General features: G+C 30.4%; 3 protein-coding genes across 18 annotated transcripts in view; 2 read left to right on the forward strand and 1 right to left on the reverse strand.

Moving 5' to 3' along the window:
* Positions 1-3,797, forward strand: part of spri (Src homology 2 domain-containing protein sprint) — a 577,619-nt gene extending 573,822 nt beyond the window's left edge. For all 13 annotated transcript variants that reach the window (XM_074124869.1, XM_074124867.1, XM_074124870.1 and 10 more), the window contains one exon: positions 1,831-3,797. In XM_074124869.1, coding sequence (XP_073980970.1) covers positions 1,831-1,961 — 131 coding nt within the window. In that variant the 3' untranslated portion in view covers positions 1,962-3,797. The remainder of the gene's footprint in view (positions 1-1,830) is intronic.
* LOC141452582 (CLIP domain-containing serine protease HP8-like) lies at positions 2,258-13,647 on the reverse strand. Of its 3 annotated transcripts, none has more exons than XM_074124879.1 (8): positions 13,435-13,647; positions 7,946-8,108; positions 7,651-7,850; positions 6,326-6,434; positions 6,077-6,258; positions 5,236-5,337; positions 4,953-5,149; positions 2,258-4,877 (listed from the first exon to the last, which is right to left on the reverse strand). In XM_074124879.1, the coding sequence occupies exons 1-8, from the start codon at positions 13,439-13,441 to the stop codon at positions 4,761-4,763; spliced, it is 1,077 nt and encodes a 358-aa protein (XP_073980980.1). In that variant the 5' UTR covers positions 13,442-13,647; the 3' UTR covers positions 2,258-4,760. The 3 variants fall into 3 exon arrangements, with proteins under 3 accessions (XP_073980980.1, XP_073980979.1, XP_073980981.1); XM_074124878.1 differs by lacking the exon at positions 13,435-13,647 and adding an exon at positions 9,647-9,832; XM_074124880.1 differs by lacking the exon at positions 13,435-13,647 and adding an exon at positions 8,768-8,785.
* On the forward strand, positions 11,144-23,681 carry LOC141452579 (uncharacterized). Of its 2 annotated transcripts, none has more exons than XM_074124863.1 (5): positions 11,144-11,921; positions 12,407-12,530; positions 12,893-13,342; positions 15,734-15,794; positions 18,332-23,681. In XM_074124863.1, the coding sequence occupies exons 1-5, from the start codon at positions 11,335-11,337 to the stop codon at positions 21,967-21,969; spliced, it is 4,860 nt and encodes a 1,619-aa protein (XP_073980964.1). In that variant the 5' UTR covers positions 11,144-11,334; the 3' UTR covers positions 21,970-23,681. The 2 variants fall into 2 exon arrangements, with proteins under 2 accessions (XP_073980964.1, XP_073980965.1); XM_074124864.1 differs by lacking the exon at positions 11,144-11,921 and adding an exon at positions 12,113-12,268.
* The last annotated feature ends 1,022 nt before the right edge of the window (positions 23,682-24,703 follow it).

Raw genomic sequence — 24,703 nt, forward strand, 5'->3', positions numbered from 1 at the left:
TCGTTAAAATTTTCAATGAGTGAACCGATTTTCATCAATGAATTGTAGTTCGATTCAAAATCTTTGCCTTTTAGGGAGAAGTACTGTAATCGCAGTTTATTTTTCTTGCTCCTCTTAAAAGGAAGTACTGAAATCGCAGTTTAATTTTGCTATTTACGTACAAATACCTTCCTATTTTATTCAAAACGCTTTCTCAAAAAAATGGTTATTGAGGATGGTTTGGGGACCGTAACTATAATCATTCTTTAAAAAGATCTCTCCAGTGGTAGTTACGGTTCCGATTTAACACCTTATCAGGTTATAATGATAGAATAGCTTATTCCAAATTTTAAAAAATCTGTAAAGCAGACGTAACTTTGCAAATAGACAAAAAGGAAAATCTATCCAAAAGGTACAAAAATCTCCTTAACAAAAACTTACAGTTTTAAAAGTTAAGTATAAGGGTTGATTAAACGCCAAAAGGTACACAAATCAGCAGTTCCCAACATTTCATTAATACTTCATTGATATAATTTAAGTAATTTTACTGCATTAACTTTTCCTTCACATTTTTTAGAATTTATTAGATGTCACAGACCCTTATGCTGGCCAGTTCATTCATAACATTTTTTTATTATAATTATGATAAAATGAGTGATGAATTATTCTGAGTAGTCACATATACATGCATGTTAAAGTAGAAAAAAACAAAGTTAGAGTCGGCCACTTTTTAAATTTCAATCACGGAGGATTCAAAACAATATTTCAGTCTTAAATTCGCCTTACCGAAATATTCGTGAGCACAAATAACATACATTTAATAACAAGTAGATTATTCAACAATATTTACTCATTTCTCAATTGTAATTTAATTTAGTCCCCCTAATTTTACTTATGGTAAAATACTGGAATAATTAGCTGTCCTAAAAATATGCATATCTTTATTTTCTTTATTTTATATTACATATATATAACATTGTGGGAAGAACACCTAGATTGAGAATGTAATTGAAGAAAACTATATTATTTGCGATAAAGCCAGATTATTTATTACTTATTATTACAAACGTTTGACTACAACATAAAATAACAATTACTTTAATCGAAGAATGAACTTAAACCAATGATTTTTATTTAAAAATAAAAATAAATACATAAAATTATTGATGTAAAAAAAGTTTATGAATTTTTTAGCCTCTTATTTTTTTTATATTTTTTATAACGTTTTCTTTTTCACCTGTGATTAATAGTTTGATTATTATAGATAAATAGATATTACAGTCAATCTAAGTTAAATGGTGTGCTACTTGAGTAAATATTTTGTAGACGAAAATGGCCAGCATAAGGGTCTGTGACATCTAATAAATTCTAAAAAATGTGAAGGAAAAGTTAATGCAGTAAAATTACTTAAATTATATCAATGAAGTATTAATGAAATGTTGGGAACTGCTGATTTGTGTACCTTTTGGCGTTTAATCAACCCTTATACTTAACTTTTAAAACTGTAAGTTTTTGTTAAGGAGTTATTATTATTATTTTAATCATTCTAATTTGTTAAGCAAACTAATTTCTAAAAGCTATTTCTTCGAACTTTAGCGATCCTAAAATACTTATTAATAATAAATGGATAATATTTTCTACGTAAAATATTTTGGGCCCATCTTGTCGTAATCAAATAACCTTGTTGTGATGAAGACGTACGTTCTTTAGGCTCAAATACACTTATATTTTTCATTTGACTTAATTAACTTGACTCCCAGTTAATTAAAATCTTCTTATGGAATAACCGTTTTGGTTAAATTATACTTTTTAATCTAAGTTTTTAACTTTTTGTTTTTTTTCCATTTACAGAAACTATTTTAACTGATAACGAATGTCCACAAGATATAAAAGGAAACATCAGCATTAATGGGAAACACTGTATGTTTGCATACAAACGAATTGATGCAAAAATTGCATGGCCAAAGAGTACTTCTCAATAATAGATCATTTCTCAATTCAATGTTTAAATTTACTTACCATTTATTTTTAGTTTAAATTTATTTCTTTTTGCAACATTTATAAAGTTATAAATGAGACAAAGTTTTATCTGAGACGTGAGGATAGGCTTGAATGGATTTGAGAAATGAAATAATCAGTGGTTCTTTTCATTTATAAAACATAATTTAAAACAAAATAAATAATATTTTTAGTCTTTTATTTTAAGAATTGTTAGTTAAATAGAATTTAATTTATTATAAATGAACCGAAATTATTAAATAATTACTATTATTACAGCTTGTTTTTTTTTTTTTTTTTTTTTTTTATTGATTTGAATGATCTATTATTATTGTGCTAACAACATTTTAATTTTTAAGTCAAGTTTTAAAAAAGTATTAAGTTAAAAAAAATTTTATTCCAGTTCTTGTAGATTAAAAAAATATATATATATTCACTGTGGGAACATTACAATTTGTATTTCTTGTTAGAAAGAAATACATTTCCATTTTAAGTCTGATCTTTCGATTAATTTTTATCATTATTATTGATTGGATGGTAAATGGGAAGGAATAAGAACACTTTCATGAGGGGCCTTAAGTAGCTGACAGACAAGTAGTTCTAGCGCAGTTCACATCTGAAATAAAACGCTGCACTCTACTAGAAATTACCTATTTTCTTAAAACTAAATAAAATAAAAAATAAATAATTAAAAACAAGTCACTTTAGTGTACTTTTCTTTTCCTTAAAATATAAACAAAATATGTTTTATCCTTGATTTCAGAAGAATGAATAATTAAGTATTTTTTAAAAAAAATATTTGTTTAAAAAACTAATATTAATGCTAGTCAATGTGAATATTGATTCATATTATATTCTTTTTGTTATATGTAATGTTTTTTATAGTTATATAGTGAGTGACAATATCAAATTGGAGATAATAAGCTAAAATAATCATTGAAAATACAAATTCATTAACACCTACATTTGCTCAGAGTTGTGCTAAGATCATTCTATTTACCTTTTAATTTTATTTAGTTTCCTTAGATATTGTTGCTCAACATTTAGGATGAGATTTATCAGTCAAAGAAATCTGTTATTATTTTGAGTGAAAATAAGGGGAAGGTGAGCTGGTTTTGTGAGTGAGACAATATTCTTTGAAGCAATATGAACATGGTGACTGAAACTTGTATTTCTTTCTTAATACTTTGTGTTATTATTACTTTTTAAGTTGCTTACAATGTTTAACACGGAAAAAAAGGTCAATTAAAAAAAAAAAAAAAAACGAACGGCTAAATTTTCTGTTAAAAGAGTGTCATGAAAAGTGATACACTCGTATATTCTTGCCCTTTTCAGTACTTTACTGTTTCAGTTTTTTGAATAGATCCTGTTCTAGATTTAGATTGTATATTTTCTGAAGCAAACCTTTTAAGTGATCAAAAGGTTTTAATGTATTGTTGCGGTATACTTTGTAGAATTTGTATAATTAAATTTTGTATATACGATTTTAATTGTTTTTACAATTTTGTTAAGATGAAGGGTTCATATCGCCTTCAAAGATATATTTGTCTTTTTTCTTCTTTGTAGATTTGTTTATATTTAATTTTTATGTATTTAATATTTATCCCCTTTTTCTATTCTTGTAAAAAAAAAGAATGAAAACTGACAAAGTGAAAGTAAGAAAAGAAAAAGTATTACTAATTTTTATTTGAAGGTCTACAATTTCTCATGACCTAAACAATTTACTAACAACTTTGCAACAGTCAGTAGATGTTTATAATGGAATTTCCATGTTTGTAGAATTACAATAAATAAGTCATTTCAGTAAACTTACTAAATAATATTTGAGCATTATTTATATTTCCTTCATGTGTTTTTATGAAAATGAATTTTCGCTGCAAAAAATGGTTTAAAAAAATAAATAAAAATATTCCTTCATTAATGATTGCGAATAATTGCAAAGTAGTCAATTTGGCAGTAAACAAGAAACAGATTCTTGTAATGCAAAGATAAACTAAAATTAATATTGCTTTACAAGGTTGGTAAGGTGAGGTTATTTTTTTATGTGACGAGAGCAATCTCAGTAGATGTTCCAAGTGGAAGCTTTTTGGCAAATTGTTTTTTGGAAGGAACACGTTGAATGAGAGGTGTTTGGCGTCGATTTCCTTCTCAAAGCTGCAAGGCTCCTGGCAATGTTAGTAAGAAAAAATTTAAGGCAAGTATGCCTAGTATTGAACTCCGAATGATTGAGCTAATTCCTACTTTTCTGGGGTGGAAAGGAAATATAATTATCTCATCTTTCTTTATATTGATAAATGTAACATAAATATTACACATCTAAATTAAACCCAAAATAATTTTCTAAAAATAATAGAAAATTATTGCTCTCAAAGTAAATAAAAAATTTAATTTTTCTTCACATTCTTTGTAAATTTCAGTTGTAATTCTTTTATGATATACATGTTCTTTTTCATTTACCTAACTTTTTTACTAGTTATTTATTTATTTTTCAAATTTTCGATGGACTTCAGAAAAGAACCCAGAAAATAATTTTATATTTAAAAAAATATAAGAATCCTCTTTTATATTTAGTAATAGATGTTTCTGAATTTAGCTAAGAGATTAAACATTTATTTCTACATTATTACTTTAGCTATCAGCATCCGCTTCCTTTGCATGATACTGATCACACTGAGTACTGCAAAACACTGAGGATTTTTGTAAAACAATTGGAGGTTAATTCTCAAAATATGTCTCCAAACCTCCTTTATAACTTGTTTATAAATAATAAAATTAAAATATTATTATACAATTCTTGGGGAATTAGCCATAATCCAATCGGCATATTTATCAACTCTAGAATATACACTTGGTTCTCCTGAAGAGCCGCAGTTAACAGATCCAAAGGACATGATGCCAATCTGAATATAAAATAAGATAAAATTGATAAATTACGAAATAATAGGCATCCTAAGAACATTTGCAAATGATAAAACCTGGAAATATTTATCCTTATAATTCGGATCCAGAATTACCAAGGGGGCTCCACCAAAACCAGAGCATGCATCTTTTCCAATTTCTCCACCTACGCACAACTGATTTTCAGTGATAGGAACAGAACTGCCGTATAATAAATTACAAAGATCTAATGATCGGATAGGCATGGACACTTGCTGCTGTTTAGACTGTGTATCTGAAATTGAATTCCATATGAAAATCATTCGCAAAATCCAACATGTCCAAAGAAACTTTTAAACTAATACCAATCTTAACTGTTACCTTCCTGGTTAGCCAGTTTTCCCCAGCCGACTAAAATTCCTCTCATTCCTGAAAATGTTGAGTATGATACTCTCTGGTATAAGCAAATAGGTTGAACTGCCACTGAAAATTATCATTTTTTTTTTTACAAACTACTTCACAATAAATACAATAAAGTAGAGCATCCTAAATCGATTTTTCTGTTGATCACGTACCATAGTATCACTCAGTATGTAAATGTACATACAACATTGCAAGAAGTGACCAAAAATTCCGAGAAATTAAGAACTATTCAAGGCAATTTTAAATATTTTGTTTTTCTTTAATGCCTTAATCAGTAATAATTATTTTCGTTTCCAGCTACCACTTAATAGTAATCAATCATTAACCTTTCCACCGAAGTGTAGCTTATTCTAAATTGCAAAACAACTGCGGTTAATTCGGATTTTCTTAGAGTCATTTCTGTGAAAATAATTACAATAAAAATCTGATGGGAAACCTTCAAATAGATGTAACAAATTTCCTTCAAACTGAATTTACGAATTTTTTTAATTCAATTTCCCTTACTTTTTAACAGAAAGGAGCTATCAAGGACGAAATCTCAAATAATTGAACATCAAAAGGTTAGTTAACATAATTTAAAAAAATTTGTTTAGTGACTTTTCAATTCAGAAATATTTTTTTAATTCACACCCAATATTAAAATTGATTCAACCATTGTTTGTCGAGTTAATTGGAAAGCATAATTTCTTTCATAAATACTGGGTAAAAGTTCAAGCCAAAAAAATTTGATTCTAAAGCTGTATCTAGGACATCAGCTTCATTTCAATTGAAGTAAAAAAAAATATATATATATACTTACAGGAATACTCCATATTCTCTTTAAGTATTAACAGAGCTATATTATGCCTGAATGTTTTAGTATCATAACCGGGATGAACTATTATATAATTTATGGGTAAATCTTGAGACTTTTTTGCACAAAATCCACTAGTACAATCTAGATCTTGTTTAGAATCATATTCACCTACTCTGACATTTGTACTGAAAACACAAATAACTATTTATTTCAAATGTATATAAAAGTTGAATTATTTCTTTTTTAACTTACATTTTATGTGTTGCTGTTTTAGCCAGAGCACAATGTGCTGCTGTAAGAACAATATGACGACTGATGATTGATCCACAACATAGATAATCAACGCGATCAGTCAGTTTGTCTAAAAATAATGTTTGCTATTAAATGAATCTCTTAAATACTTTTTTGCATAATGAGTTAATATATTTTAGTAAAGCAAATAAGCGTTACTGATACGCTAGCGAGTCCAGAATGGTCAGCTCTCTAATATCTAGCTTGCTTGCTTTTATTTGTCTTTGCAATATTTTTGTACTAGTCCCCAATAATAACTTTAAATGTTAATTTTAATTTTAATGTTTTACTTTGTTATAATAGAACACAATATCAGCTATAACAATACTTTAAAAGCTTTAGTGCTTACACATTCTGATAAAATTGGTGACTGTTTATTTTCACACACAATAATCTTTGCGTTTTACAATTTTTTTTTTTTTTGGAGAGTTACTTCCAAATTTGGCACTAAAGATGTGCTAAAGTTGGGCATTTCCCTTATTTGAAGCCCGCACGAGAATCTATTCCAGAATTCTCGCCTCAATGATGTATTTTTAGCATTTAACTAAAAGAAAGAAGACTTTTGGACACTACGCAGAAGCAAATATTTTCTAGATTTGTTAAGGATATTTAGCTAGAAAGATTTTGCTATTTGTGGGTTCAAGATTTTTTTTTTTTTTTCTTTTGCGTTGGCTTTTTTAAGGGCTAAATTTACCTGAGGTTGGCAAAAGATAACTACGATACATATCGTGACCCGCGAATCCGTACTGATTGAGCATCGTCATGACCCTTATTTTCCCTCACCGATTATATTTCTTATCAATGATTCTACGAGCTGATTTTAGTTAATATATTATAATATTCCTTCATACTAGAACGATAATAAGACTTCAACGGCTTCGTCTTTATAATTGCTGCAATCAATACGACTGCTAAGCTGAATAGAAATAAAAACGAAATTTCGGAAACAGTAAGCAAGCAAGATTAATTTGAGTTACACATTTCTACTTTTAACAACAGTTAGCATCTCAAATTGAAAGTTTGTGGCTAAAGAAACCCTAATTCTCATGGAACTTATATTTGACCTACCGTCAAGCATCAGATTTACTTTTTGTTTTCTCATGATTTACTTTAAGATTATTCGTTGTGAATTCCTAAATAAATCACTAATAAAAAAATAATGAAATTTTCGTTTTCAAATCTTCCGCCTTTTCTTTACGGTATAAGAAATTAAAGAATTATTATATAATCTTAAAAACTGATTGTACAGGAGAAAATACATTGATCATAGTTCAATAGGGTCATACTTTTAAAACCGACCCTTGCAACCCATGGATGAGCACCAACTCCTTTGTAGTTTGAAGACCACCAATTATTTAATTTTGGTTGGCCACAATTTGCATGATTCTCGATATCATGTGAAATACCCAAGTTTTGAGATGGACAAATGTCTGGACAGCAAACCAATGGTTCCACACCTTTATATCCACACGTTATACCACGTAGCCTGAAAATTATAAAAAAAATTTTAAGCGTTCTAATTTGTTACTTTAAATTATTAAATAATTTTTGTATCTTGAAATGCAGTGAGTTTGTTCATACTTTACAGTTTGTAAGCACGAATTTTTCATAAGTTGTTTGATGATTGTACACTCTTCCAGCGGCACACAGGAAGATCCTGAAGAGCACAGCAATTCTTTTTTAGACATGGGTTCCAGCATTCTTGGATTTCTTCCTTCTTCTTTCTCAGTAAGTACTTCTCCCACTGGAAAAAAGTTATTTCGTTACTTTTTAAAACAAGGAAATAACTCTCTTTTGCTCAAAAATAGACAAGACAAACAATAGAATTTAGTAGGCAAAATATTAATTGAAAATAAAATTTTTCAACTTTCTAGAAATTAATCCAATTGCCCAATTGAAATAAAGTTAAAAAAGCGATGTTTTCATTTATATGAAAGGAGCACCCTAAGTTTTATTCTGAGCACTTAAGGCTTTTTATTTATATTATTTAGGTTGTTCGAATTTATATGTACTCGTATATCAACTCTTATACAACTGTTCTACTGGTTAGTTTTAATAAAACCAGCGTATTCCGTTCTGTGCGCCGAAGGAAGGAAAACCTTTCACTGTACTACTCCCTAGGTGATAGATGACAACAAAATATGAACAAAAGAGCCACTGAACTGGACTGCCAGAAGATTAAAAGAATTAAAATCCTATGTCTAATAAGAACGAGCTTTTTGCTTCGAAGATTATTTATTGCCCTATGTAAATGCTGCAGCTCTACTACTTTCACTTGAAACATTTTTGTGGAAACATAATTTAAGCTCTCTAACGTGCCATTTCAGAGCAAAGAACAATAACCACCCCTACGTTTTTTTAAAGAAGGAAAAAATTAATTGTTTGACAAGAATGAGCCCTGACTTTAAGTTTGTAAGAAAATTATTATAATGTACGCCATAACTGTTTTGTTTAAAAAGTGAAACTGGTTCAGTATTGAAAAGGATGTTTAAACAATAGTCAGGAAGTTCTTTACAAGTGATGTCCTAACTAAAAATCGAAATTGCACTAAAGTTTACTAACGTTATAGCTACATACATCATATCAAGAGGAAATGCAGAAGGTCGGCTTGTTGTCATATGGTTTTTCATATTCATATTTTAGTTGGAGATAATGAGAAAAAAATCACTAATTGGGCTGGGAATGTCATTTCTAAGGTTAAAATATATGAGCAAATATTTTATTGTTAACTCAAATTCTTATCAAAGAATCAATGAATCCCTCAAACACAAAGCACATTTACACATTTAGCCAAATTTTGGGATAAACAAAATTCGTCTACCAATTTCTGAACTTTAGGTTAATTTTTGAAATGACAATTTTTCACTGTTTAAGACATTATAGATGTTAATAAAATAATCAAGGATTTACCATGAATCTATTTAATTTTGTTTAGATCAAACCTCTAATGTTGACATTAAATAGTAAATAGGATTTAGATGATTTAACAGAAATAAATTAAAGTGACTGGAACATAAGTTAAATTCCCCCAAGTGGCAAGTGCCAAATATTGATGTCATAAACCGAGCCTCCGAATATGCATACACTCACTAGATTCTTCTCACTACCCGGCTTGTCTTCTTTTCTCCTCATCTTAGACCTTCTCTTAAGAGCCTAGTTCAATTTCAGTCGCTATTCACAGAACATCTGGGAGGGTTAAGAGGTGGTGTATATAATAAACCAAAAAAGTTGGTGAACACAAAAAAAAAATTGTAAAATGTTAAATTTCACATGCTTACTTACATTCTTCTTCATCAGCCACATCTGTAGAACTTAATCTTAAGAAAGTAATTAAAATGAATATTAAAACTTTCATTATCTATTTAAGCAACTTAAATAAACTTGTATGTCTGTAATTTAACGAAAAAAAGTTTCAGTGATCAGTTAGATGTATATCAATAGACTGACCGTATGATACAGTAAATTAACTTCCTTTGCGTACTAAAATGGACAATGGAATGACATTGACTGATGTCCTATAATGTGTTAATTTTATATTTATTTCCAGTGTATACTGAAAACCAAATTTATATTGAGATAAATGAGTTAGCAGGTTGTACTTAATTATACCCGACGTCTAAATTTCTAAAAAAAAAAAAAAATGACTCGTTTCAATTATTTTCTTATAAGAAAAGTGAAAGAAAAAATAATTAGAGAAGAGAAAGCATTGTTTTCCCTTGTGCAGATCCTGGGTTCTAATCCTTCCTACTCAAACATTTAGAGAAACCGATTTCTTCTAAATACTATCTTTTTTTTCGTGATACTAACAAAGACACAGAGTTAGTGAGGAAGGACGAGAAAGTAGTTGATTCCATCAGCTTGCCTCCCTATTTCATGCCAGCATTAAAATCCATTTGTTTTCTGGTGGAATCGGTGAGAGGACCACGGTGAGCCCAGCTTTTCAAACACAATAATGATACCTTACTTGGGCATCTCAGCGCTTAAGGTACTGCGTAGACCCCAAATGTAGAAAGGTGTTGCCTCCTACTTATTAGAACCTTAAGACCTTTCTGATAAAGAAAGGCTCAGAAAGGAAAATAAATTAAATAGAGCGTTGCTCTGGATCTCCATCTCTTCTTGATTTTGGCAGGTCAAAACTTATCTTGACAATTCTGACAAGAAAAGATCTGATGTATGCAACAGACTCAGTAAAAACAGCTGAGATAGTTATGGATATTAGGTTTCGAGGGTCCCCGAAGAAGCTGGGTCTTGAACCTCGACATTCTTTTAAAAGGTGATATTTATTCGTCCAATCGGATTGGGATGCCGTGATTTAAAGAAGGTTTACAAACCATGCAACTAGTATTGAAAAGAAAAAAATTTTCGCAGACGACTTCCAGATCCCACGATTTATTGGTACAACTTACCCGATGAGATGCTGCAGAAGTGTGGTATTATTATATTAGAGCATTTCGTACAAAACTGTTAAATGCTCAGTCTTGTATACTTTAATATTTTTTGGGAGCTTGCTTGTAACTTTGAAATACTCTTAAGTAAGTAAGCTATGAGTGATGTATGTATTAATAAAAGAGAGAAATATTTACCAAATGGTGCGCCTCCACCCCAATAATAATTGTAATATGAGTACTTGTTTAATTCTTTTTTAAAACCTTTTTATATTTTTTATATTGAAAGTAATTAAGCATTGGCACTACTATTATTTTTATAATTGTATTACGCGTTTAAAAACAAATTTGAAATTCTAATAGCGAGAATTTTTGCCTGCAGTGTTAATAAGCAGCAGTGTTTGCAGTCTATCATGTTGTTATGAACCACAATACTTTTCACATGATAAAAATGTACCTTCTTTGTTTTTACTTATTTTGTGTGGTGCTCATTTAATATTATTAAAATAAATGCATCTAGTTTCATTGTAGGGGTGACTATGAAAAACTTCCTAATCTTTCTATTATTGTACAGAGTTATTGGATATGACAAGTGAACAGAACAGTTCTTATGATTATAAAAAAATTCGAAGTGGACAAAATAATCCACATCAATTGAATCCTGGTTTCCCCAATAGAAAACCAACTGAAGGTGAGATTGATCAATTTATCGAATTATTAAAAAATTCGCAAAGTGCCGATGACCAAAACGATGATAAACTTGATAACGCAAAAGAAATCCATAACCAATACGGAGATTCTGATTTAGAATCACAAATTACATTATGTCACTCTGAATCAGACGGTAGACTGAGGTCTCCTTCTTATAAATCTAATTCTCAAGTAACTCTTAATGATGATGGTATTTTAATTAAAACAATTCACGTTCAATCACCTGAACGATTCGAACAAGAATATAAAGACGATATAAAAGATCATATTTCACCTCAGGAAAGCAAAGATTACTTGAGAAAGACTACATTTTGGAACAAAAAATCGGCACTGAGGGTTACTATTTCTCGTGATCAAGAGAAAAATCAAAACTACAATTCAGGTTTTGACGCTGATAATCGGTTGATATCTGAAGAGATAATGTATTCCAAAAAATTAATGGAAAGACAGTCTTATTCCAGGTATGCAGATTTAATGTATTTTTTTTTTTGCTTAAAAATTCAAATGTATATTCTATTAAGAACAGACGCTTCTAGGTAACATTTCATTTTGTTTAATTCAAAAAAAGTTCGAATATTTTTTGTGTAATTTCTCATAATTTTTATATCAACTTTTTTACTCATTAATTTTATTTCAGTGGACAACACATGTAGGTTACATATGATTAATTTATATCTGTGTATTGAGGATTTTTTAGCCTTCTTTTTTTGATAAAGTTCATTGTTCAAAACTTTATTTGCTCACTTTTATAAACGATAATAATATTCGTGGTGTAGGTTATTAGCATTAAAAGGATTGTTGTGGGGACGTAAGTTTTTTAATTTGTTTATCAAATGTTATTTTAATAATAACGCGCTTTCTTTTTCAGGACTAAGCGAAATAGTAGCTTAACCACTGTTATATGTTCTTTTATTTTGGTCTTATTATTCAGATATTAACATTGCAGGGACTTCAGGCGTTCTCCTCATATTAAAGAGAATTTCGCAGATGAATTTTGCGATTCCAGTTCTTACATTAAATGTCCAAATAAACCACACCCTACTGGTTCAGATATACGAACATCACCAACCGTGAGTATCTACTTAAAATTTTTTGAAATAATTTTATTAATTGATTTTTAAGAAAAATAGCAACTTTTTTAAAGAATTGGTTAAAGCTCTTAAGTACTTTAAGAAAAAACTGAAAAGTAAAGAAGATATTACATCCCCCTATTGTGGGTGAATGTAATTTTCACAGTGGAAATTGATGTGTGATTTAACATCAAATAGTCAAGAACATTAAATTATGTTTACTTATTTAATGTTAAAATGCTTTTTCGTTTTTCTTGTGTTTCAATAATCATTTTCAGATTTTATTTTGATTGGTTGGTAATGGATGGAACATCTAATTTGATTTTTCTCAATGTAAAATAATTTTCAATAAATAATTTCAGCCTCCCATGTATGCTCAGCGCAGTTCGTATTCTGGAGAAGCTCTAAGTCCAGATGGATCACCGTATTTTTATGACAAAAACAAATTAAGTAGTGGAAGAGATGAATCACCTGATCGAATTAATTTTCCTTATGGAAGGGATAAACTTTCAAGGCAGCCGCAGATGTCAAGATCGCCATCACCCTATAGAAAAAGAAGAAATCCTGGCGATAATGATTTCTACAACACTCCCGGAGTACCTGTTATGTCTGATTACGATATACGAATTCATTCTCCAGAAATGAAGGGACGAAGAACTGAAGATATCCAAGAAAAAAGAAAATACCCGTTTACTATACCCTCACCACCTCCACCACCAATTCTAAGTGTTTCGAAAAAAAAGAAAGCAAAAGCTAAATCCGACCAAGAACTAAGTAAGATCAACAAACCATCAACAAATCCACTTTCAATGGTAAGAATAATTTTAATTTTTATGAAAACTTTTAAGCTTGACAAATTATAGTGTTAGTTATTCGTATTTATTTTTATTGAAGTTCGACTTGCCGTCCATCCAGTAGGTGATTGCACTATTTCAATTGGCGTTGCTTCTGCACTCCAGTACTTTGTTTCTTGCGATATAATTTTTTAAAAATTTATTTAGCGTCTTTATTTTACCTTTTGAAAATTATTTGTTCTTCTTTAAGTCTACTTTCATAATTAAGTACATGAGCTAGACTTATCGTTCCTATAGTAATTTTAAAAATAAAAATAAACGAATAAATATTCCATCTTTGTTTGATCATGTGTTTATAACTATTGAAAAAGATGTTACAATTTTATTTTTATAAAAAAGGGAATGAATAGAAAATAATTTTGGATGAGGTTATCAAACAATGCTAACAAAAGTTTGTGATACACTACTCTTAATTAGTGTAAGCAAGAGCATTTTATTAGAATAATCATCCAGTACATTATAGTAAATGTACCAAGATAAGAATTCGTATTTAAAAATAATTTGTTCAATTTATTCAGCCGGCATTTATTAGGATAATTTAGGCATTGTTTGGAGTTAGGGGTTAGTGATGACCAGAAAAAAATGAGTTAGAAAAATGCTATAATACGTATCTATACTCAATATACATTTCGTATCCAATCAAGCGTCCATGCGCAGGAAAATGGAAACTGGAAAATAAGCCATGCATTAGTTACGGCTGTATAAGATTCAGAAAATTTTATGTAAGTTTAGATATCCAAGGACTGTATCAAATTTTTCAGAGTCAAAAATCGATTTCAAAAATTTGACTTGATCGCGATTCTTTCTTTATTATTTGTAAGAGAAGGTAGAAACAATTATCAAGCACTTTTTTTTTTTAATGAAATAACTCGAGAATAAAGTCTCGAGATTTTTCCCTTTATCCTACTAAACAAGTTCATCAGTGAATTTTACTAAGCTTACAGGTACTCATCCATCTTGCTCGATGTTTTTATTTTATTTATGATCCCAGTAAAGTGTTTCACAACAGATAACAATACATTGTTATTTATTTTTTGCGAAGTTTGAGAAAAAAAATTAGATTTTGTAGAAAAATTAGGAACACATGTTTGCTGAAGTAGAGAACGTTGTTGGAGAAATCGCATTTTGTTGTTCTGCCGTTTTTGTCTTCTTAGCTGTTTTACATGATGAAGTGATCCCACTTGTGAGTTTGTTAAATAGAAAAGATAAGAAATCATCGATGAGAAAAGGAAGACACTTCTTTTCAGTGGAAAAGACGAGAAAATTCTCTATAAAATAAAGTCCATGTTGAAGTAATGAAACAATATTTTCCTTGGAAAAAAGAAAAATTGGGTGTATTATATACTTATATGAAATACCAGATCAAGTTCTTTTAAAAACAAAAACTGTACGGTACCTGGCCAGAATTCACAGAATTCTTCCACCGATCTGTCTTTATCTTCTGCAAAACCTTAATAAACTGATTGCTCCAAAAAGACACGTTGGTCAAGCGAAAAAAGTTAAACATAGATATTTCTGCGAAAGTTGTATCCAATTTTTTAAATCAAGGAACTCTCTGGTAAAACATTTCGATAAGTGAACATTCTCAGTAGATGAGAAAATTGGATTTAAGATTTTTTTTTAGAAATAATTGAAGATATAACGCAAATAAATCTTCCCGTAAATCCAATTCCTGTTTGCGAATGTATAAATACAAATAAATAAGCGAACTGAATGAATGATCTTTCATTTTATCTTTAAAATGTTTGTTGAAATTTAGGCAAGTTTTCAAACTTTGCATAATGCTGATCGCCTGAAACCTGAGCTCCGTAGCATTATAGCGTGAAAAGTAGAATTAAATTTTATGAAATACGCTAGGACCAAGCATCTAGGATACCATCTATTATTTAATATGAGAATTGATATATGTTACAAACGAGATAATTAACCTGGTTAGATAAATAACCAGACATCTATGCCTATTAACTAACTTCTACCTGTATCATCCCAAAATAACAAATCTTCCTCCTCTAAAAACAACTACTCTAAGATTTGCCCTAATTCTATATGCTAGCACGACTTCTTTACTAAAATGTTTTTATTTCATTGTAATCCTAAACCACTTTCGAATTCATTGCTTTTATATTTGGTATTTCGTACCCTGTAAATCAGTCTCAAGATCAAAAGCAGCTTGAATGTGTCAGTTTTGTATGTTAGAATGGACATTAGTTTCTGTGGTACATTTCTCTTATAAATTTCGTTTATTCCACTGAAAATTTTTCGTGCTTATCATTTTTTTTAAATAAAAAAAAAAAAATATCTTTTTATAGAAATTAATGTCTCTATTTGTATCACTCTCAAATGTTTCAGCTCTTGGCTGATAGAAATGTGAGCATAAGCACGCTGCTTGAAGCTGCTATAGGAAGTACTGGTAAATTATATTTGCATAAATATATTCTGAATAAAATTAAAACAACGATTATCTTGAAGATTTACTCCTTCAATTAAAATAGTACATTAAATTTTTGGTACCATTATTTGGTGTTAAAATTCTGATTGTAAATGAGTAAAGCTAGTTCAAGACGATTTTTAATCAAATATTATTCTACAGAAGTTTACATAAGATTACTATCTTTCCTTATTCTTATTAAACTTTCGGGAAATGAGAAACAGTTTCTTCCGTTTTTAATTAAATAAAATAAAAAAAATGTGTCTTTCAATGTCGACTTTTTTCTCTCTCTTGCTTAATAAAGGGTCTTTTTTAAAAATATGATTTTGTATTCGAATTGAGTGTAATCATTTATGGGTCAAGATTTGTCAGAAATAGCTTGAAGGGAGAGTCTTTTTAGCCTTGAAAAGGAATGTTTTTTCAAGTTATGATTGAAATCATGTTGTTTCAAGAAATAAACAAATGATAATTATTACGATTTCTTTTCAAATAAATAAAAAAGAGAAAAAGTCCTATTTTTATAATAAACTTTGTCCTAATTAAAAGAATTCGGAGATGTTGCTCGAACTAGGGTCCATTATTAGAGAGACGTAGACCTGCATTTATCTGTCAATTGTCCATTACGGCAAAAATAAAATTATATTCTGCTTCAACTGGGTTACAGACATCTGTTATTCTCTGCCTTAGTTCCGCTAACTATACAATTTCGGCTCGTCTCTCTTAAACCTATGTCTAGAAATGGTTTTTTAAGATTAAAAAAAAAGAGGGACATCCCACGACACCGCACCCAAAAGAGGTTTACTGTGCCGTCCCCTTTGGATCTAGAAGATGAAACTTCTCCTACTAAGAAGATTGAGGACTTTCCCAAGTAGTTCTTTTTGCGCTAAAACATCCTTTGGCTTCAATGAGCCAAAGAGTTCCGTAATCACTCGATTTCAACGCAATCGGGAAATTGGTTTCTGGGAGATCCTAGCAAGAGCCTCTGTGGTTTAGGGGCAGCGTTTCTGCTTCCTCCAAGAAGGCTCTCCTGTGGTCTCACCGCAACCATTTTAAGGTCTGGCACAATACCACCCTTAGGTTCAGAACCAGCCGGCGTCCCTTCCTCAGAAACCTGGGGGAACACACTAGCTGGTGATTTTGAATTTTTATTTTCTATTTTTGTATTCATTTTAATCCCACATGAGGTGGGGGGTCGACGGTCACCTGTGGCAGACTCCCATTACCACAGGCAGGTTACATTACAATGGAGTTTCGCCCGGTGCCACAAGGTGATCGTTACTGCTTTGTATATTTCACTACCTGTACGCATTCAGCCTCAACACGAGTCCCCATCTAAGCTTAGGTAGGAATCCAGAGGATCAGGAGAGGGATAGACCAGGATCAAAGGAGGGATAGAATCATGGATTAGCAGTGGGGCTAAACCACCACTATGCCCTCTTTGTACTGTCTAAATGTATTGGGGAGTATGTTGCTCATGTTCATGTTGTTAGGCTGGTATACTCGCAGGTCAAGTACCCTGAAGATGTGGCTAATCCACTTCCCCCTAAGGGGATAGAAATGGTTTTAGTGGAGAGAAAATAAAACAAGAAAAAGTTATGAAGAATCATTATTTTACCTGGTTTTTTGGGTATCCACAAAGTAAATCGTTCTGAAGTCGATAATACTCGCTCATTGAATTTTCTATTTATAAATATATATTTTTTAAAAATTCCCAACATTGTGAGCGGGAAGACAGCCATCACATGCTGGTATCTCCCATCAAGTGGCCTCTTTAGTGTAAAGGAAGAATGTTGGTATGGAACCAAAGATAAAAATATCGAATCATGCTTTCTTCAGAAAAAGTGTGAATTCAATAAGTGGATTTCCAACAAGACCATAGATAGCTTGGTAGTGTATTCTCTTCAAGGATTCTCTCCCCTAATCCTGCAGTTTATGTGAGGCCGTTGTCATCAAATTTTTTTCTATCACAAATCTGCTAAGGCCTACTGACTAATTTAGACTAAATATTTATTCGATCTTGTTGTATTAGAATTATCATTATCCGAATTGGCAAAAAGTTTCAAGGCTGGTGTTTGTTTATCTGTTATTTTTAGATTATTCAAATTCCTCAAATTTACAAGTTGGCATTTTTAATATCCTGCTTTAATACTGAATTAGTCACCATAAAAATTACAAACGAATTACTAATTTAATTACATAGATTGTAGAATAACATTTTTATTCGATGAGTATTTTTTTTTTTAATACAACTTTATGCAAAAGGAATTCTATCCTTCGTACATTTTAGTGTTAATCAATTTAAATTGTAAAACTCTTCTGATAATCGTTGTTAAAATTGCATAATGAGGGAGCTATAATATGCTATGAATTGCTTACATTAAGACTTGAAATGAGGTTTCTATCATAAATTAATTATTTGTACTTTGTGGTTACTCCAGATCTACCTTAAATTATTACGACTTATATCGATCGAGAAATTTTTAAATAAGTTAGTTTTATTTATCAATTAATTGGAACAGGTGAAAAGAGAAGCAGTACCGGTTTGGATCCTTCTACAAAGGCTGAAATTTTATCCAGTTGTGAAGAAAAAATAGGTCAGTTGTATCGACATCGAGTTTGCGGACCAGGATGTTTCATACCTGATCCAGTTTCACAACAATTCTCTCTGAATGTTAATAGCTCAATACTCGTTAATCATTATCCAAAACTCGAATTTAATAGTAGAACTATTAATAATATTTGGCACTGTCCTGGTGTAGTTGAACCAGTTCCTCAAATAAATGAAATTATAAACAAGACTGGTCATGAAGATGACAGAAAACTGTCAATTCCTTCAAGGTATTCTACAAGGACCAAATCAAAAGGGACACGTGGTAATAAAGGAAGTGTCAAAGTAAGTGATTATATAGGAACTGATGATAATTTGAATTGCAACGTTTTACACCCTGAGAAACCAGTTTCAATTCAATTTGGTAGCACTGATGTTTCGAATACATCAGCTTATAAATCTTCTGCTTCACTTGAATGCGGTAATGAACCTCCAAGTGGCTATATTAACAGTACTGATCAATGGCAACAGTACGGCAACGATGCCCAATACAATACCACGGTTACTTCTTGTGCTTTATATCCACAACCTCCATTAAGTGAATATGATCCAAATAATTGGTCTAATTCTGGTGCATACAACACTTTTGGTTATTCACAACCTCAGTTTGAAAATCAGCAATTGGTTCAGTATCAGCCAATCGGACCCTATTCCTCATTTGGGAATAATGCAAATTATTTGGTTGGACAAAACGAAAATTCACCATTTGCAGCAGATGAATTTGCACAATTCCCATCTGACCAATGGTATCCATCAAATGAGCCAAACTCCCAATTTCAAGAAACTGTGCAATATCCACTTAAACAAAGATCAAATCTTGGTGGTAAGGAATCGAAAAAATGTCATTCGAAAAACAGTTCAAAGTTTGTCAGTCCGAATCTGCATGTAATTTCTTTAACAGACAACAAAAGCACACATGGAACTTCATCACCATCCGATGAAAAAATAAATCGTAATGAGGGGCAACAAATGTTACACGTTACATCCAGCGATGATAATAAAAACAAATTTTTGCAAAGATCTACGAAACATCAAGAAATAGGTGAATTAATAGAAAAAAGTGAAGAGGATCTTGAAATGAGCAAAATATTATTGCAAAATGAAAATATTAGGAGATTACAGCTTAACGACAGTGTCATGTATAATATAATCGTTGATCTTGAAAATGGCGAAAAAATGTATTCTTACGACTATGTTATGTTGCACAGAATGTTGTGGAGAAAGGATAAAAACAAATGTAGAATTTATATTTCGAAATCCGTTGAAATGTCAATTTTGTCTTTATTTCATGAAAGTTTTCACGATTTGAATAACTCTAAATTAATAGATTTAGCAAAAAGATATTTAACAATTATACCAAGAATTCATGAAAAACTCAAATATATTAGCCGTTTATGTCCCTTATGCGAGAAAAAGGAAAATTTTCAAAGATTAGGCGGCCACAGTTCTAAGCGAAGATCCCGTAGTCCACGAAACAAAGATTCTATACCACATGTTTCCCGAAAGAGTAGGAGTCGTAGCCCCTCCAAAAAGCGACAGTTACATCATACTAGTCCACCTTCTACTATAACCTTATCAAAGAATATTTGTATCCCTACAAATTATTCAAGACCCAGTGATTCCAAGGATGTAGTTGATCCTTACATAGATAATAAATTGTTTAAACCTCATCAAAAATATGAGAACATATCATTAAAAAGAAGACCTGGTAGTCGATCTAGAGAGAGAAGAAATAAAAGTCGTCGAAGATCAAAGTACAGAAGAGGTTCATCATTCGACAAATATCGTACAGAAAGTTCCCCAACAGAAAGATCAGGTAGCTGTAATGAAGGAGTTAGGATTGCTAAAAATAAAAGTAGATCATCAGAATCACCTGAAGTTGAAGCAATTGCCGACTACATTAAATTACCATCGAAAAATATTGAAATAATCAATTTGGTAGAAGAAATTGATGAAACTGACGAAGACCAATGGATTTCTTATGATTCTGTCGGTCCAGACAGTGAAGAAGAAACTAATGATAAAAATATATGTAATAAAACGAAGAAGATCCTTGATTCAAAAAAAGATAAGCGTCAAATTATGAAAAGTAAAAAACGAAATGCAACTAAAGACGATATAAGAAGAATTGATATTTATAAAACTGAAGGACCTATAGAAAATAAAGGTTTGAGTAAAAAACTTGAGTCAGGTAAACATGCAGTTAAAAAAAGTAATAACTATAAATTAATGCATAGCGTACCGACATCAAAGGCCTCTGGTCAAAAGGGACAAGAAAACAAGTCACAAATAAAAACTAAAGATCGTGGTATAGATGGCCAGGAATCAGTAAGTAGTATTCTTGAATATGAACCAAAATCAAAGAACATTCAAAAACAAGATCAAAAGGTTGAGAAAGGAAATGTAAAGATGCTGAAAGAAGAAACTAAACAAAAAGAAGAAGAACAAAATAGAAAATCTGTTGAAGTAGAAAAGAAAGAAATGTGTAAAGAAAATGCATCTCAGCAAGAAAACAAATCTGAGAAAGAAAATGTAAAGAAACAGAAAGAAGATAATGAAGAAACTACTCATAATGAAAATCCAAAGTCTGTTCTTGAAACTAGCAGTAACCTAATTGAAAACAGCTGTAGTTCACTAAAGCAGTTGAATAAACCTGAAAATGAACGGACAATGAGTGAGAAAAAAGACAAAGAAGGTTCTACACAAATAGAAGAACAAAATAAAAATGCTGTTAAAACAGAGAGTAACATAACGGAAGACTGCAGCAGTTCGCTTAAGCAAGAAAACAAATCTGAGAAAGAAAATGTTAAGAAAGTAAAAGAAGAAACTAAACAAAAAACACAAGAAGAAACTAAGCAAAATGAAAACACTGTTGAAGTAGACAGAAACCAAAAGAAAGACAATAGTAATGCACCTCATCAAGAAAAGGAACCTGTGAAAGAAGATGTACAGAAGCAGAAAGAAATTAAAGAAGAAACTGAGCTGAAAGAAGCACAAAACTTAAGGAATGTTGAAGAAAATTCACCTCTAAAAAAAGAAATCTTTACTCAGAAAGAAGAATCAGAAGCTGAAGACACAACCAAGAACAGCTGTGTGGTTCCACATAAAGAAGAAAGCAACATATTGCAGTCTGGTACAAATGAAAAGAAGGAAGAACTCAATGAAAACTCAGTTTCAAATAAAGAAGAAAATAAACCACAGGTTAAGTTAGATTTTAAGGCAAGAGTTAGAAATATACAGTTAGAAAGTAATGAATTAAAGTATATTATTGATTGTATAGAAATGAAGAAAAAAGAAAATGTAGATTCTTGTTATTTAATGAAAGGTGGAATGCTGTGCAAAAAATGTCTAATAGGTGACAAGAGTGAAGTACGTATTGTTGCTATAAATGAACTAATAAATAATTTGGTGTTTACGGTTCATACCATGTCTACAAATCATGCTTCAGTTCAGAAAACATTAATGCTTTTCAATAAACATTTCATACCCATATCTGACATGGATAAAATTGTTGAGGAGGTTGTTAAAGGTTGCCAGATTTGTAATTAGCGTGCAGTATATCATAAAATAAATAAAAACAAATTCAAAATACAAACACGTATTTAATTTGTATCGGAACATTCCTTTTCTTGAAAATTTAAGTTTATAAATTCAAGAATGTAAATAGTAATTCTTAATTAGATATTGTCAGTTTTATTTTATTTTTTTTTGACCAAATACAGTGCCATTTCAGTGAATTGAGTTTTTTAGGTATAAAAGATTTATATTTTAAAGCATTATTACTGTTTCTTCATATTTATAAGAATTACCACCTACTTGATATGCAAAAATAAATATATCGCATCTTTAATAGGAAATATAAAAATGCTCTTTTCCAAAACAATAAAAATTGGAATAAATAAATAAGTTGGGATCACTGAGTTGAGTTCAAGTAGACCTAAGGACTTATTTACATTGCCTTTCTATATTCGATGTGCTGAGAAAAAGTGAAGATTTTTGTGATTTTCTATGAATTCAACTTTGAAAAATTTATCTTAATACCTGACAATAAAAAGAGTAAAAATATTTTATCGCTGGAAAACTCAATAAATGCATGCATTTCTGTATTAATTTTTAGTATTCCAGTTAGCAGAGTTATGGTCAAATAAACAGAAGTTTTAGAATGTTGATAATGATGTATTGAAGGACTGTGGATACTAAAAGAGCAAAGTATGAAATCGTCAAAATATCGTAAATTGCAAAATTTCCATCTTAGTATGATTTACTATATTGAAATTGTTTATTTTTGTGAAAATAGTCATTTATACCTTGATATTTATTTTGAACTTCCATACTGGCAGACTACCAGAGAAAAGAGAGACTTTTTTTTGTATGTTTTGCATAAATTTTGCGAATTATCCAACCAAGCAAGGTGTAGATGCGAGGAGGGACAACTTCAGGACCAATGTGCCACGCTTTACAAAACTCAAGAGATTTTCAGCCAAGGAGTCTTGAAGGAAGATTGCAGTGTAATCGGTTAAGCTCGACTAAGTATGGAGTAGCCTGCTGTCTGAAAATTATTACCTACAACACCATCACATTTGATTCTAAAGGCTTTAACAGAATGATCGAAAATTTTAAGTATTGGGTTTTGTTAAGAGAGATTGTCATTTTTTAAATTTTAAAATACCAGAAGAAGGATTTACATTGCATCATTGCTACTTGTTCAGATTTAACAGTTGTGAAAATATAGATAGTAAATTAATAAGTGTTACAAGAAAATATCTCGGCATTTCAAGCTGTCTTAGGTCTGAATTATAGGACAGAGAAACCAACACTACGGTTGAAATGTTCACCTATTGAAGCTGCGATATGTTTTTTTTATTAATTTATCAATTTTTTTGTTTTACCATAAAAAAAATCCTACATTTTTAACTCAATTTTTTGCCAATGAATTCGAATAAATTCTTTTTTTTAACAAATTAAAATGAAATTCAGTTGCAATGAGGTGGCTTAATTATTTATAGAAGTTCAAATACTGTTCAGTTAAATAAATTTGTATGATATTACTTTGTACATAAATAGTAAATAATATATTGCTTCTTTATAATCTCACCATTATTTTTTTCCTAATTTGTGAGCTGTGTAAGAATGCTGTACTATGCGCTATAAAAGTTGTGTGTAGAATTAGTTAATATTTTTTTCTGTATATTCATTATAATCAACCAGGAAATTGTATGTGTTTGTGTTTTCAATAAAAAGTTTTATTTTACGTAATTATTTTTGACACTTTTATTTATTAAAACAAAGCAGGAATCATTCTCTTAGTCATAAGCTCAGTTAGCGTAAATTTAACATGTTTTGTACCAAGTGAATTGAGAGGCAAGAACCAGGTTTTTTATCAATTTGCCGTAGCATAACTTTTAGGGATACAAATTTTTTTGGGAGTTCTATTTGTCATTTTTTTTCATTGCCTTGCTTATTGCGTTAAGTGTAAAAAAAGAAAGTAAAGTAATCGCCTATTTTTTCAGGCGGGGCTTAACGTCCCAACTACCAATTAGGTGTCGTGGACGGAGGCGACTAGCTAACATACTTTACTGTAAACTTCTTTTATTAACCATTAAAATAAAATCCAAGGCTTACGACCGGGAATCGAACCCAGTACCACAATACATGTTAGCTTCGCAGGTCTCGCCTATAACCGCTTGGCTACCGTGGCGCCTTATTGCGTTAAGTGTATTTTTAGATATTAAGTTTTTTTTGTAGGTCACTTGTAGCAACTCCGTTGGTAATCTACAATATGTGTATTGTTATATCAAAAACAAAAATCAACCAGTCCTTTTAAAAATAAAACAATAATATTTGTAAAATTAATTTAATTAAAAATTAATTTATTTACAATAATAACAAAAAATATCTTAGCATACAAGTTAATTTGGTGGTATATTGGAAACTAAGGTCATAAAATAATTGAAATTTTGTATAAGAAAATTCAATACATATTTTTATTTAATTGGGTTCAAGTGCACAAAATACTTAAGTAATTGAGTTGGTATATTTCGATTAAAGAAAACTTGTTGTTTTAATTTGTTGTACAAGGACCTCTTAACTGGGATGGCTAATGCCTCGAATCAAAGAGTTTTAGTCCTGGAGATTTATCAACTCTTATTGACGTTTATTTCGGAATTAGATTCTTAAAATCCAATTTTGCTTATGATTTGTGACAGAAGTGTATGAAACTAGTGGCACATGTTTCGATTGTATGTAGAATTTCAAATTAGTACAAGGGAAAGTAATATTTTGA

Source organism: Rhodnius prolixus, unplaced genomic scaffold (genome assembly GCF_049639745.1).
Source record: "Rhodnius prolixus isolate KJV_2025 unplaced genomic scaffold, Rpr scaffold_3, whole genome shotgun sequence".
NCBI classification, from domain to species: domain Eukaryota; kingdom Metazoa; phylum Arthropoda; class Insecta; order Hemiptera; family Reduviidae; genus Rhodnius; species Rhodnius prolixus.

Coding starts and splice junctions, on each gene's coding strand:
- LOC141452579 (XM_074124863.1), top strand. CDS start 11,335: ATGACAAGTGAACAGAACAGTTCTTATGATTATAAAAAAATTCGAAGT. Junction 11,922..12,406: donor GAAAGACAGTCTTATTCCAG/GTATGCAGATTT, acceptor TTAACATTGCAG/GGACTTCAGGCGTTCTCCTC. Junction 15,795..18,331: donor AGCTGCTATAGGAAGTACTG/GTAAATTATATT, acceptor TAATTGGAACAG/GTGAAAAGAGAAGCAGTACC.
- LOC141452582 (XM_074124878.1), bottom strand. CDS start 9,719: ATGAAAGTTTTAATATTCATTTTAATTACTTTCTTAAGATTAAGTTCT. Junction 5,338..6,076: donor AGAGAATATGGAGTATTCCT/GTAAGTATATAT, acceptor GATAATTTTCAG/TGGCAGTTCAACCTATTTGC. Junction 5,150..5,235: donor AAAACTGGCTAACCAGGAAG/GTAACAGTTAAG, acceptor ATTCAATTTCAG/ATACACAGTCTAAACAGCAG.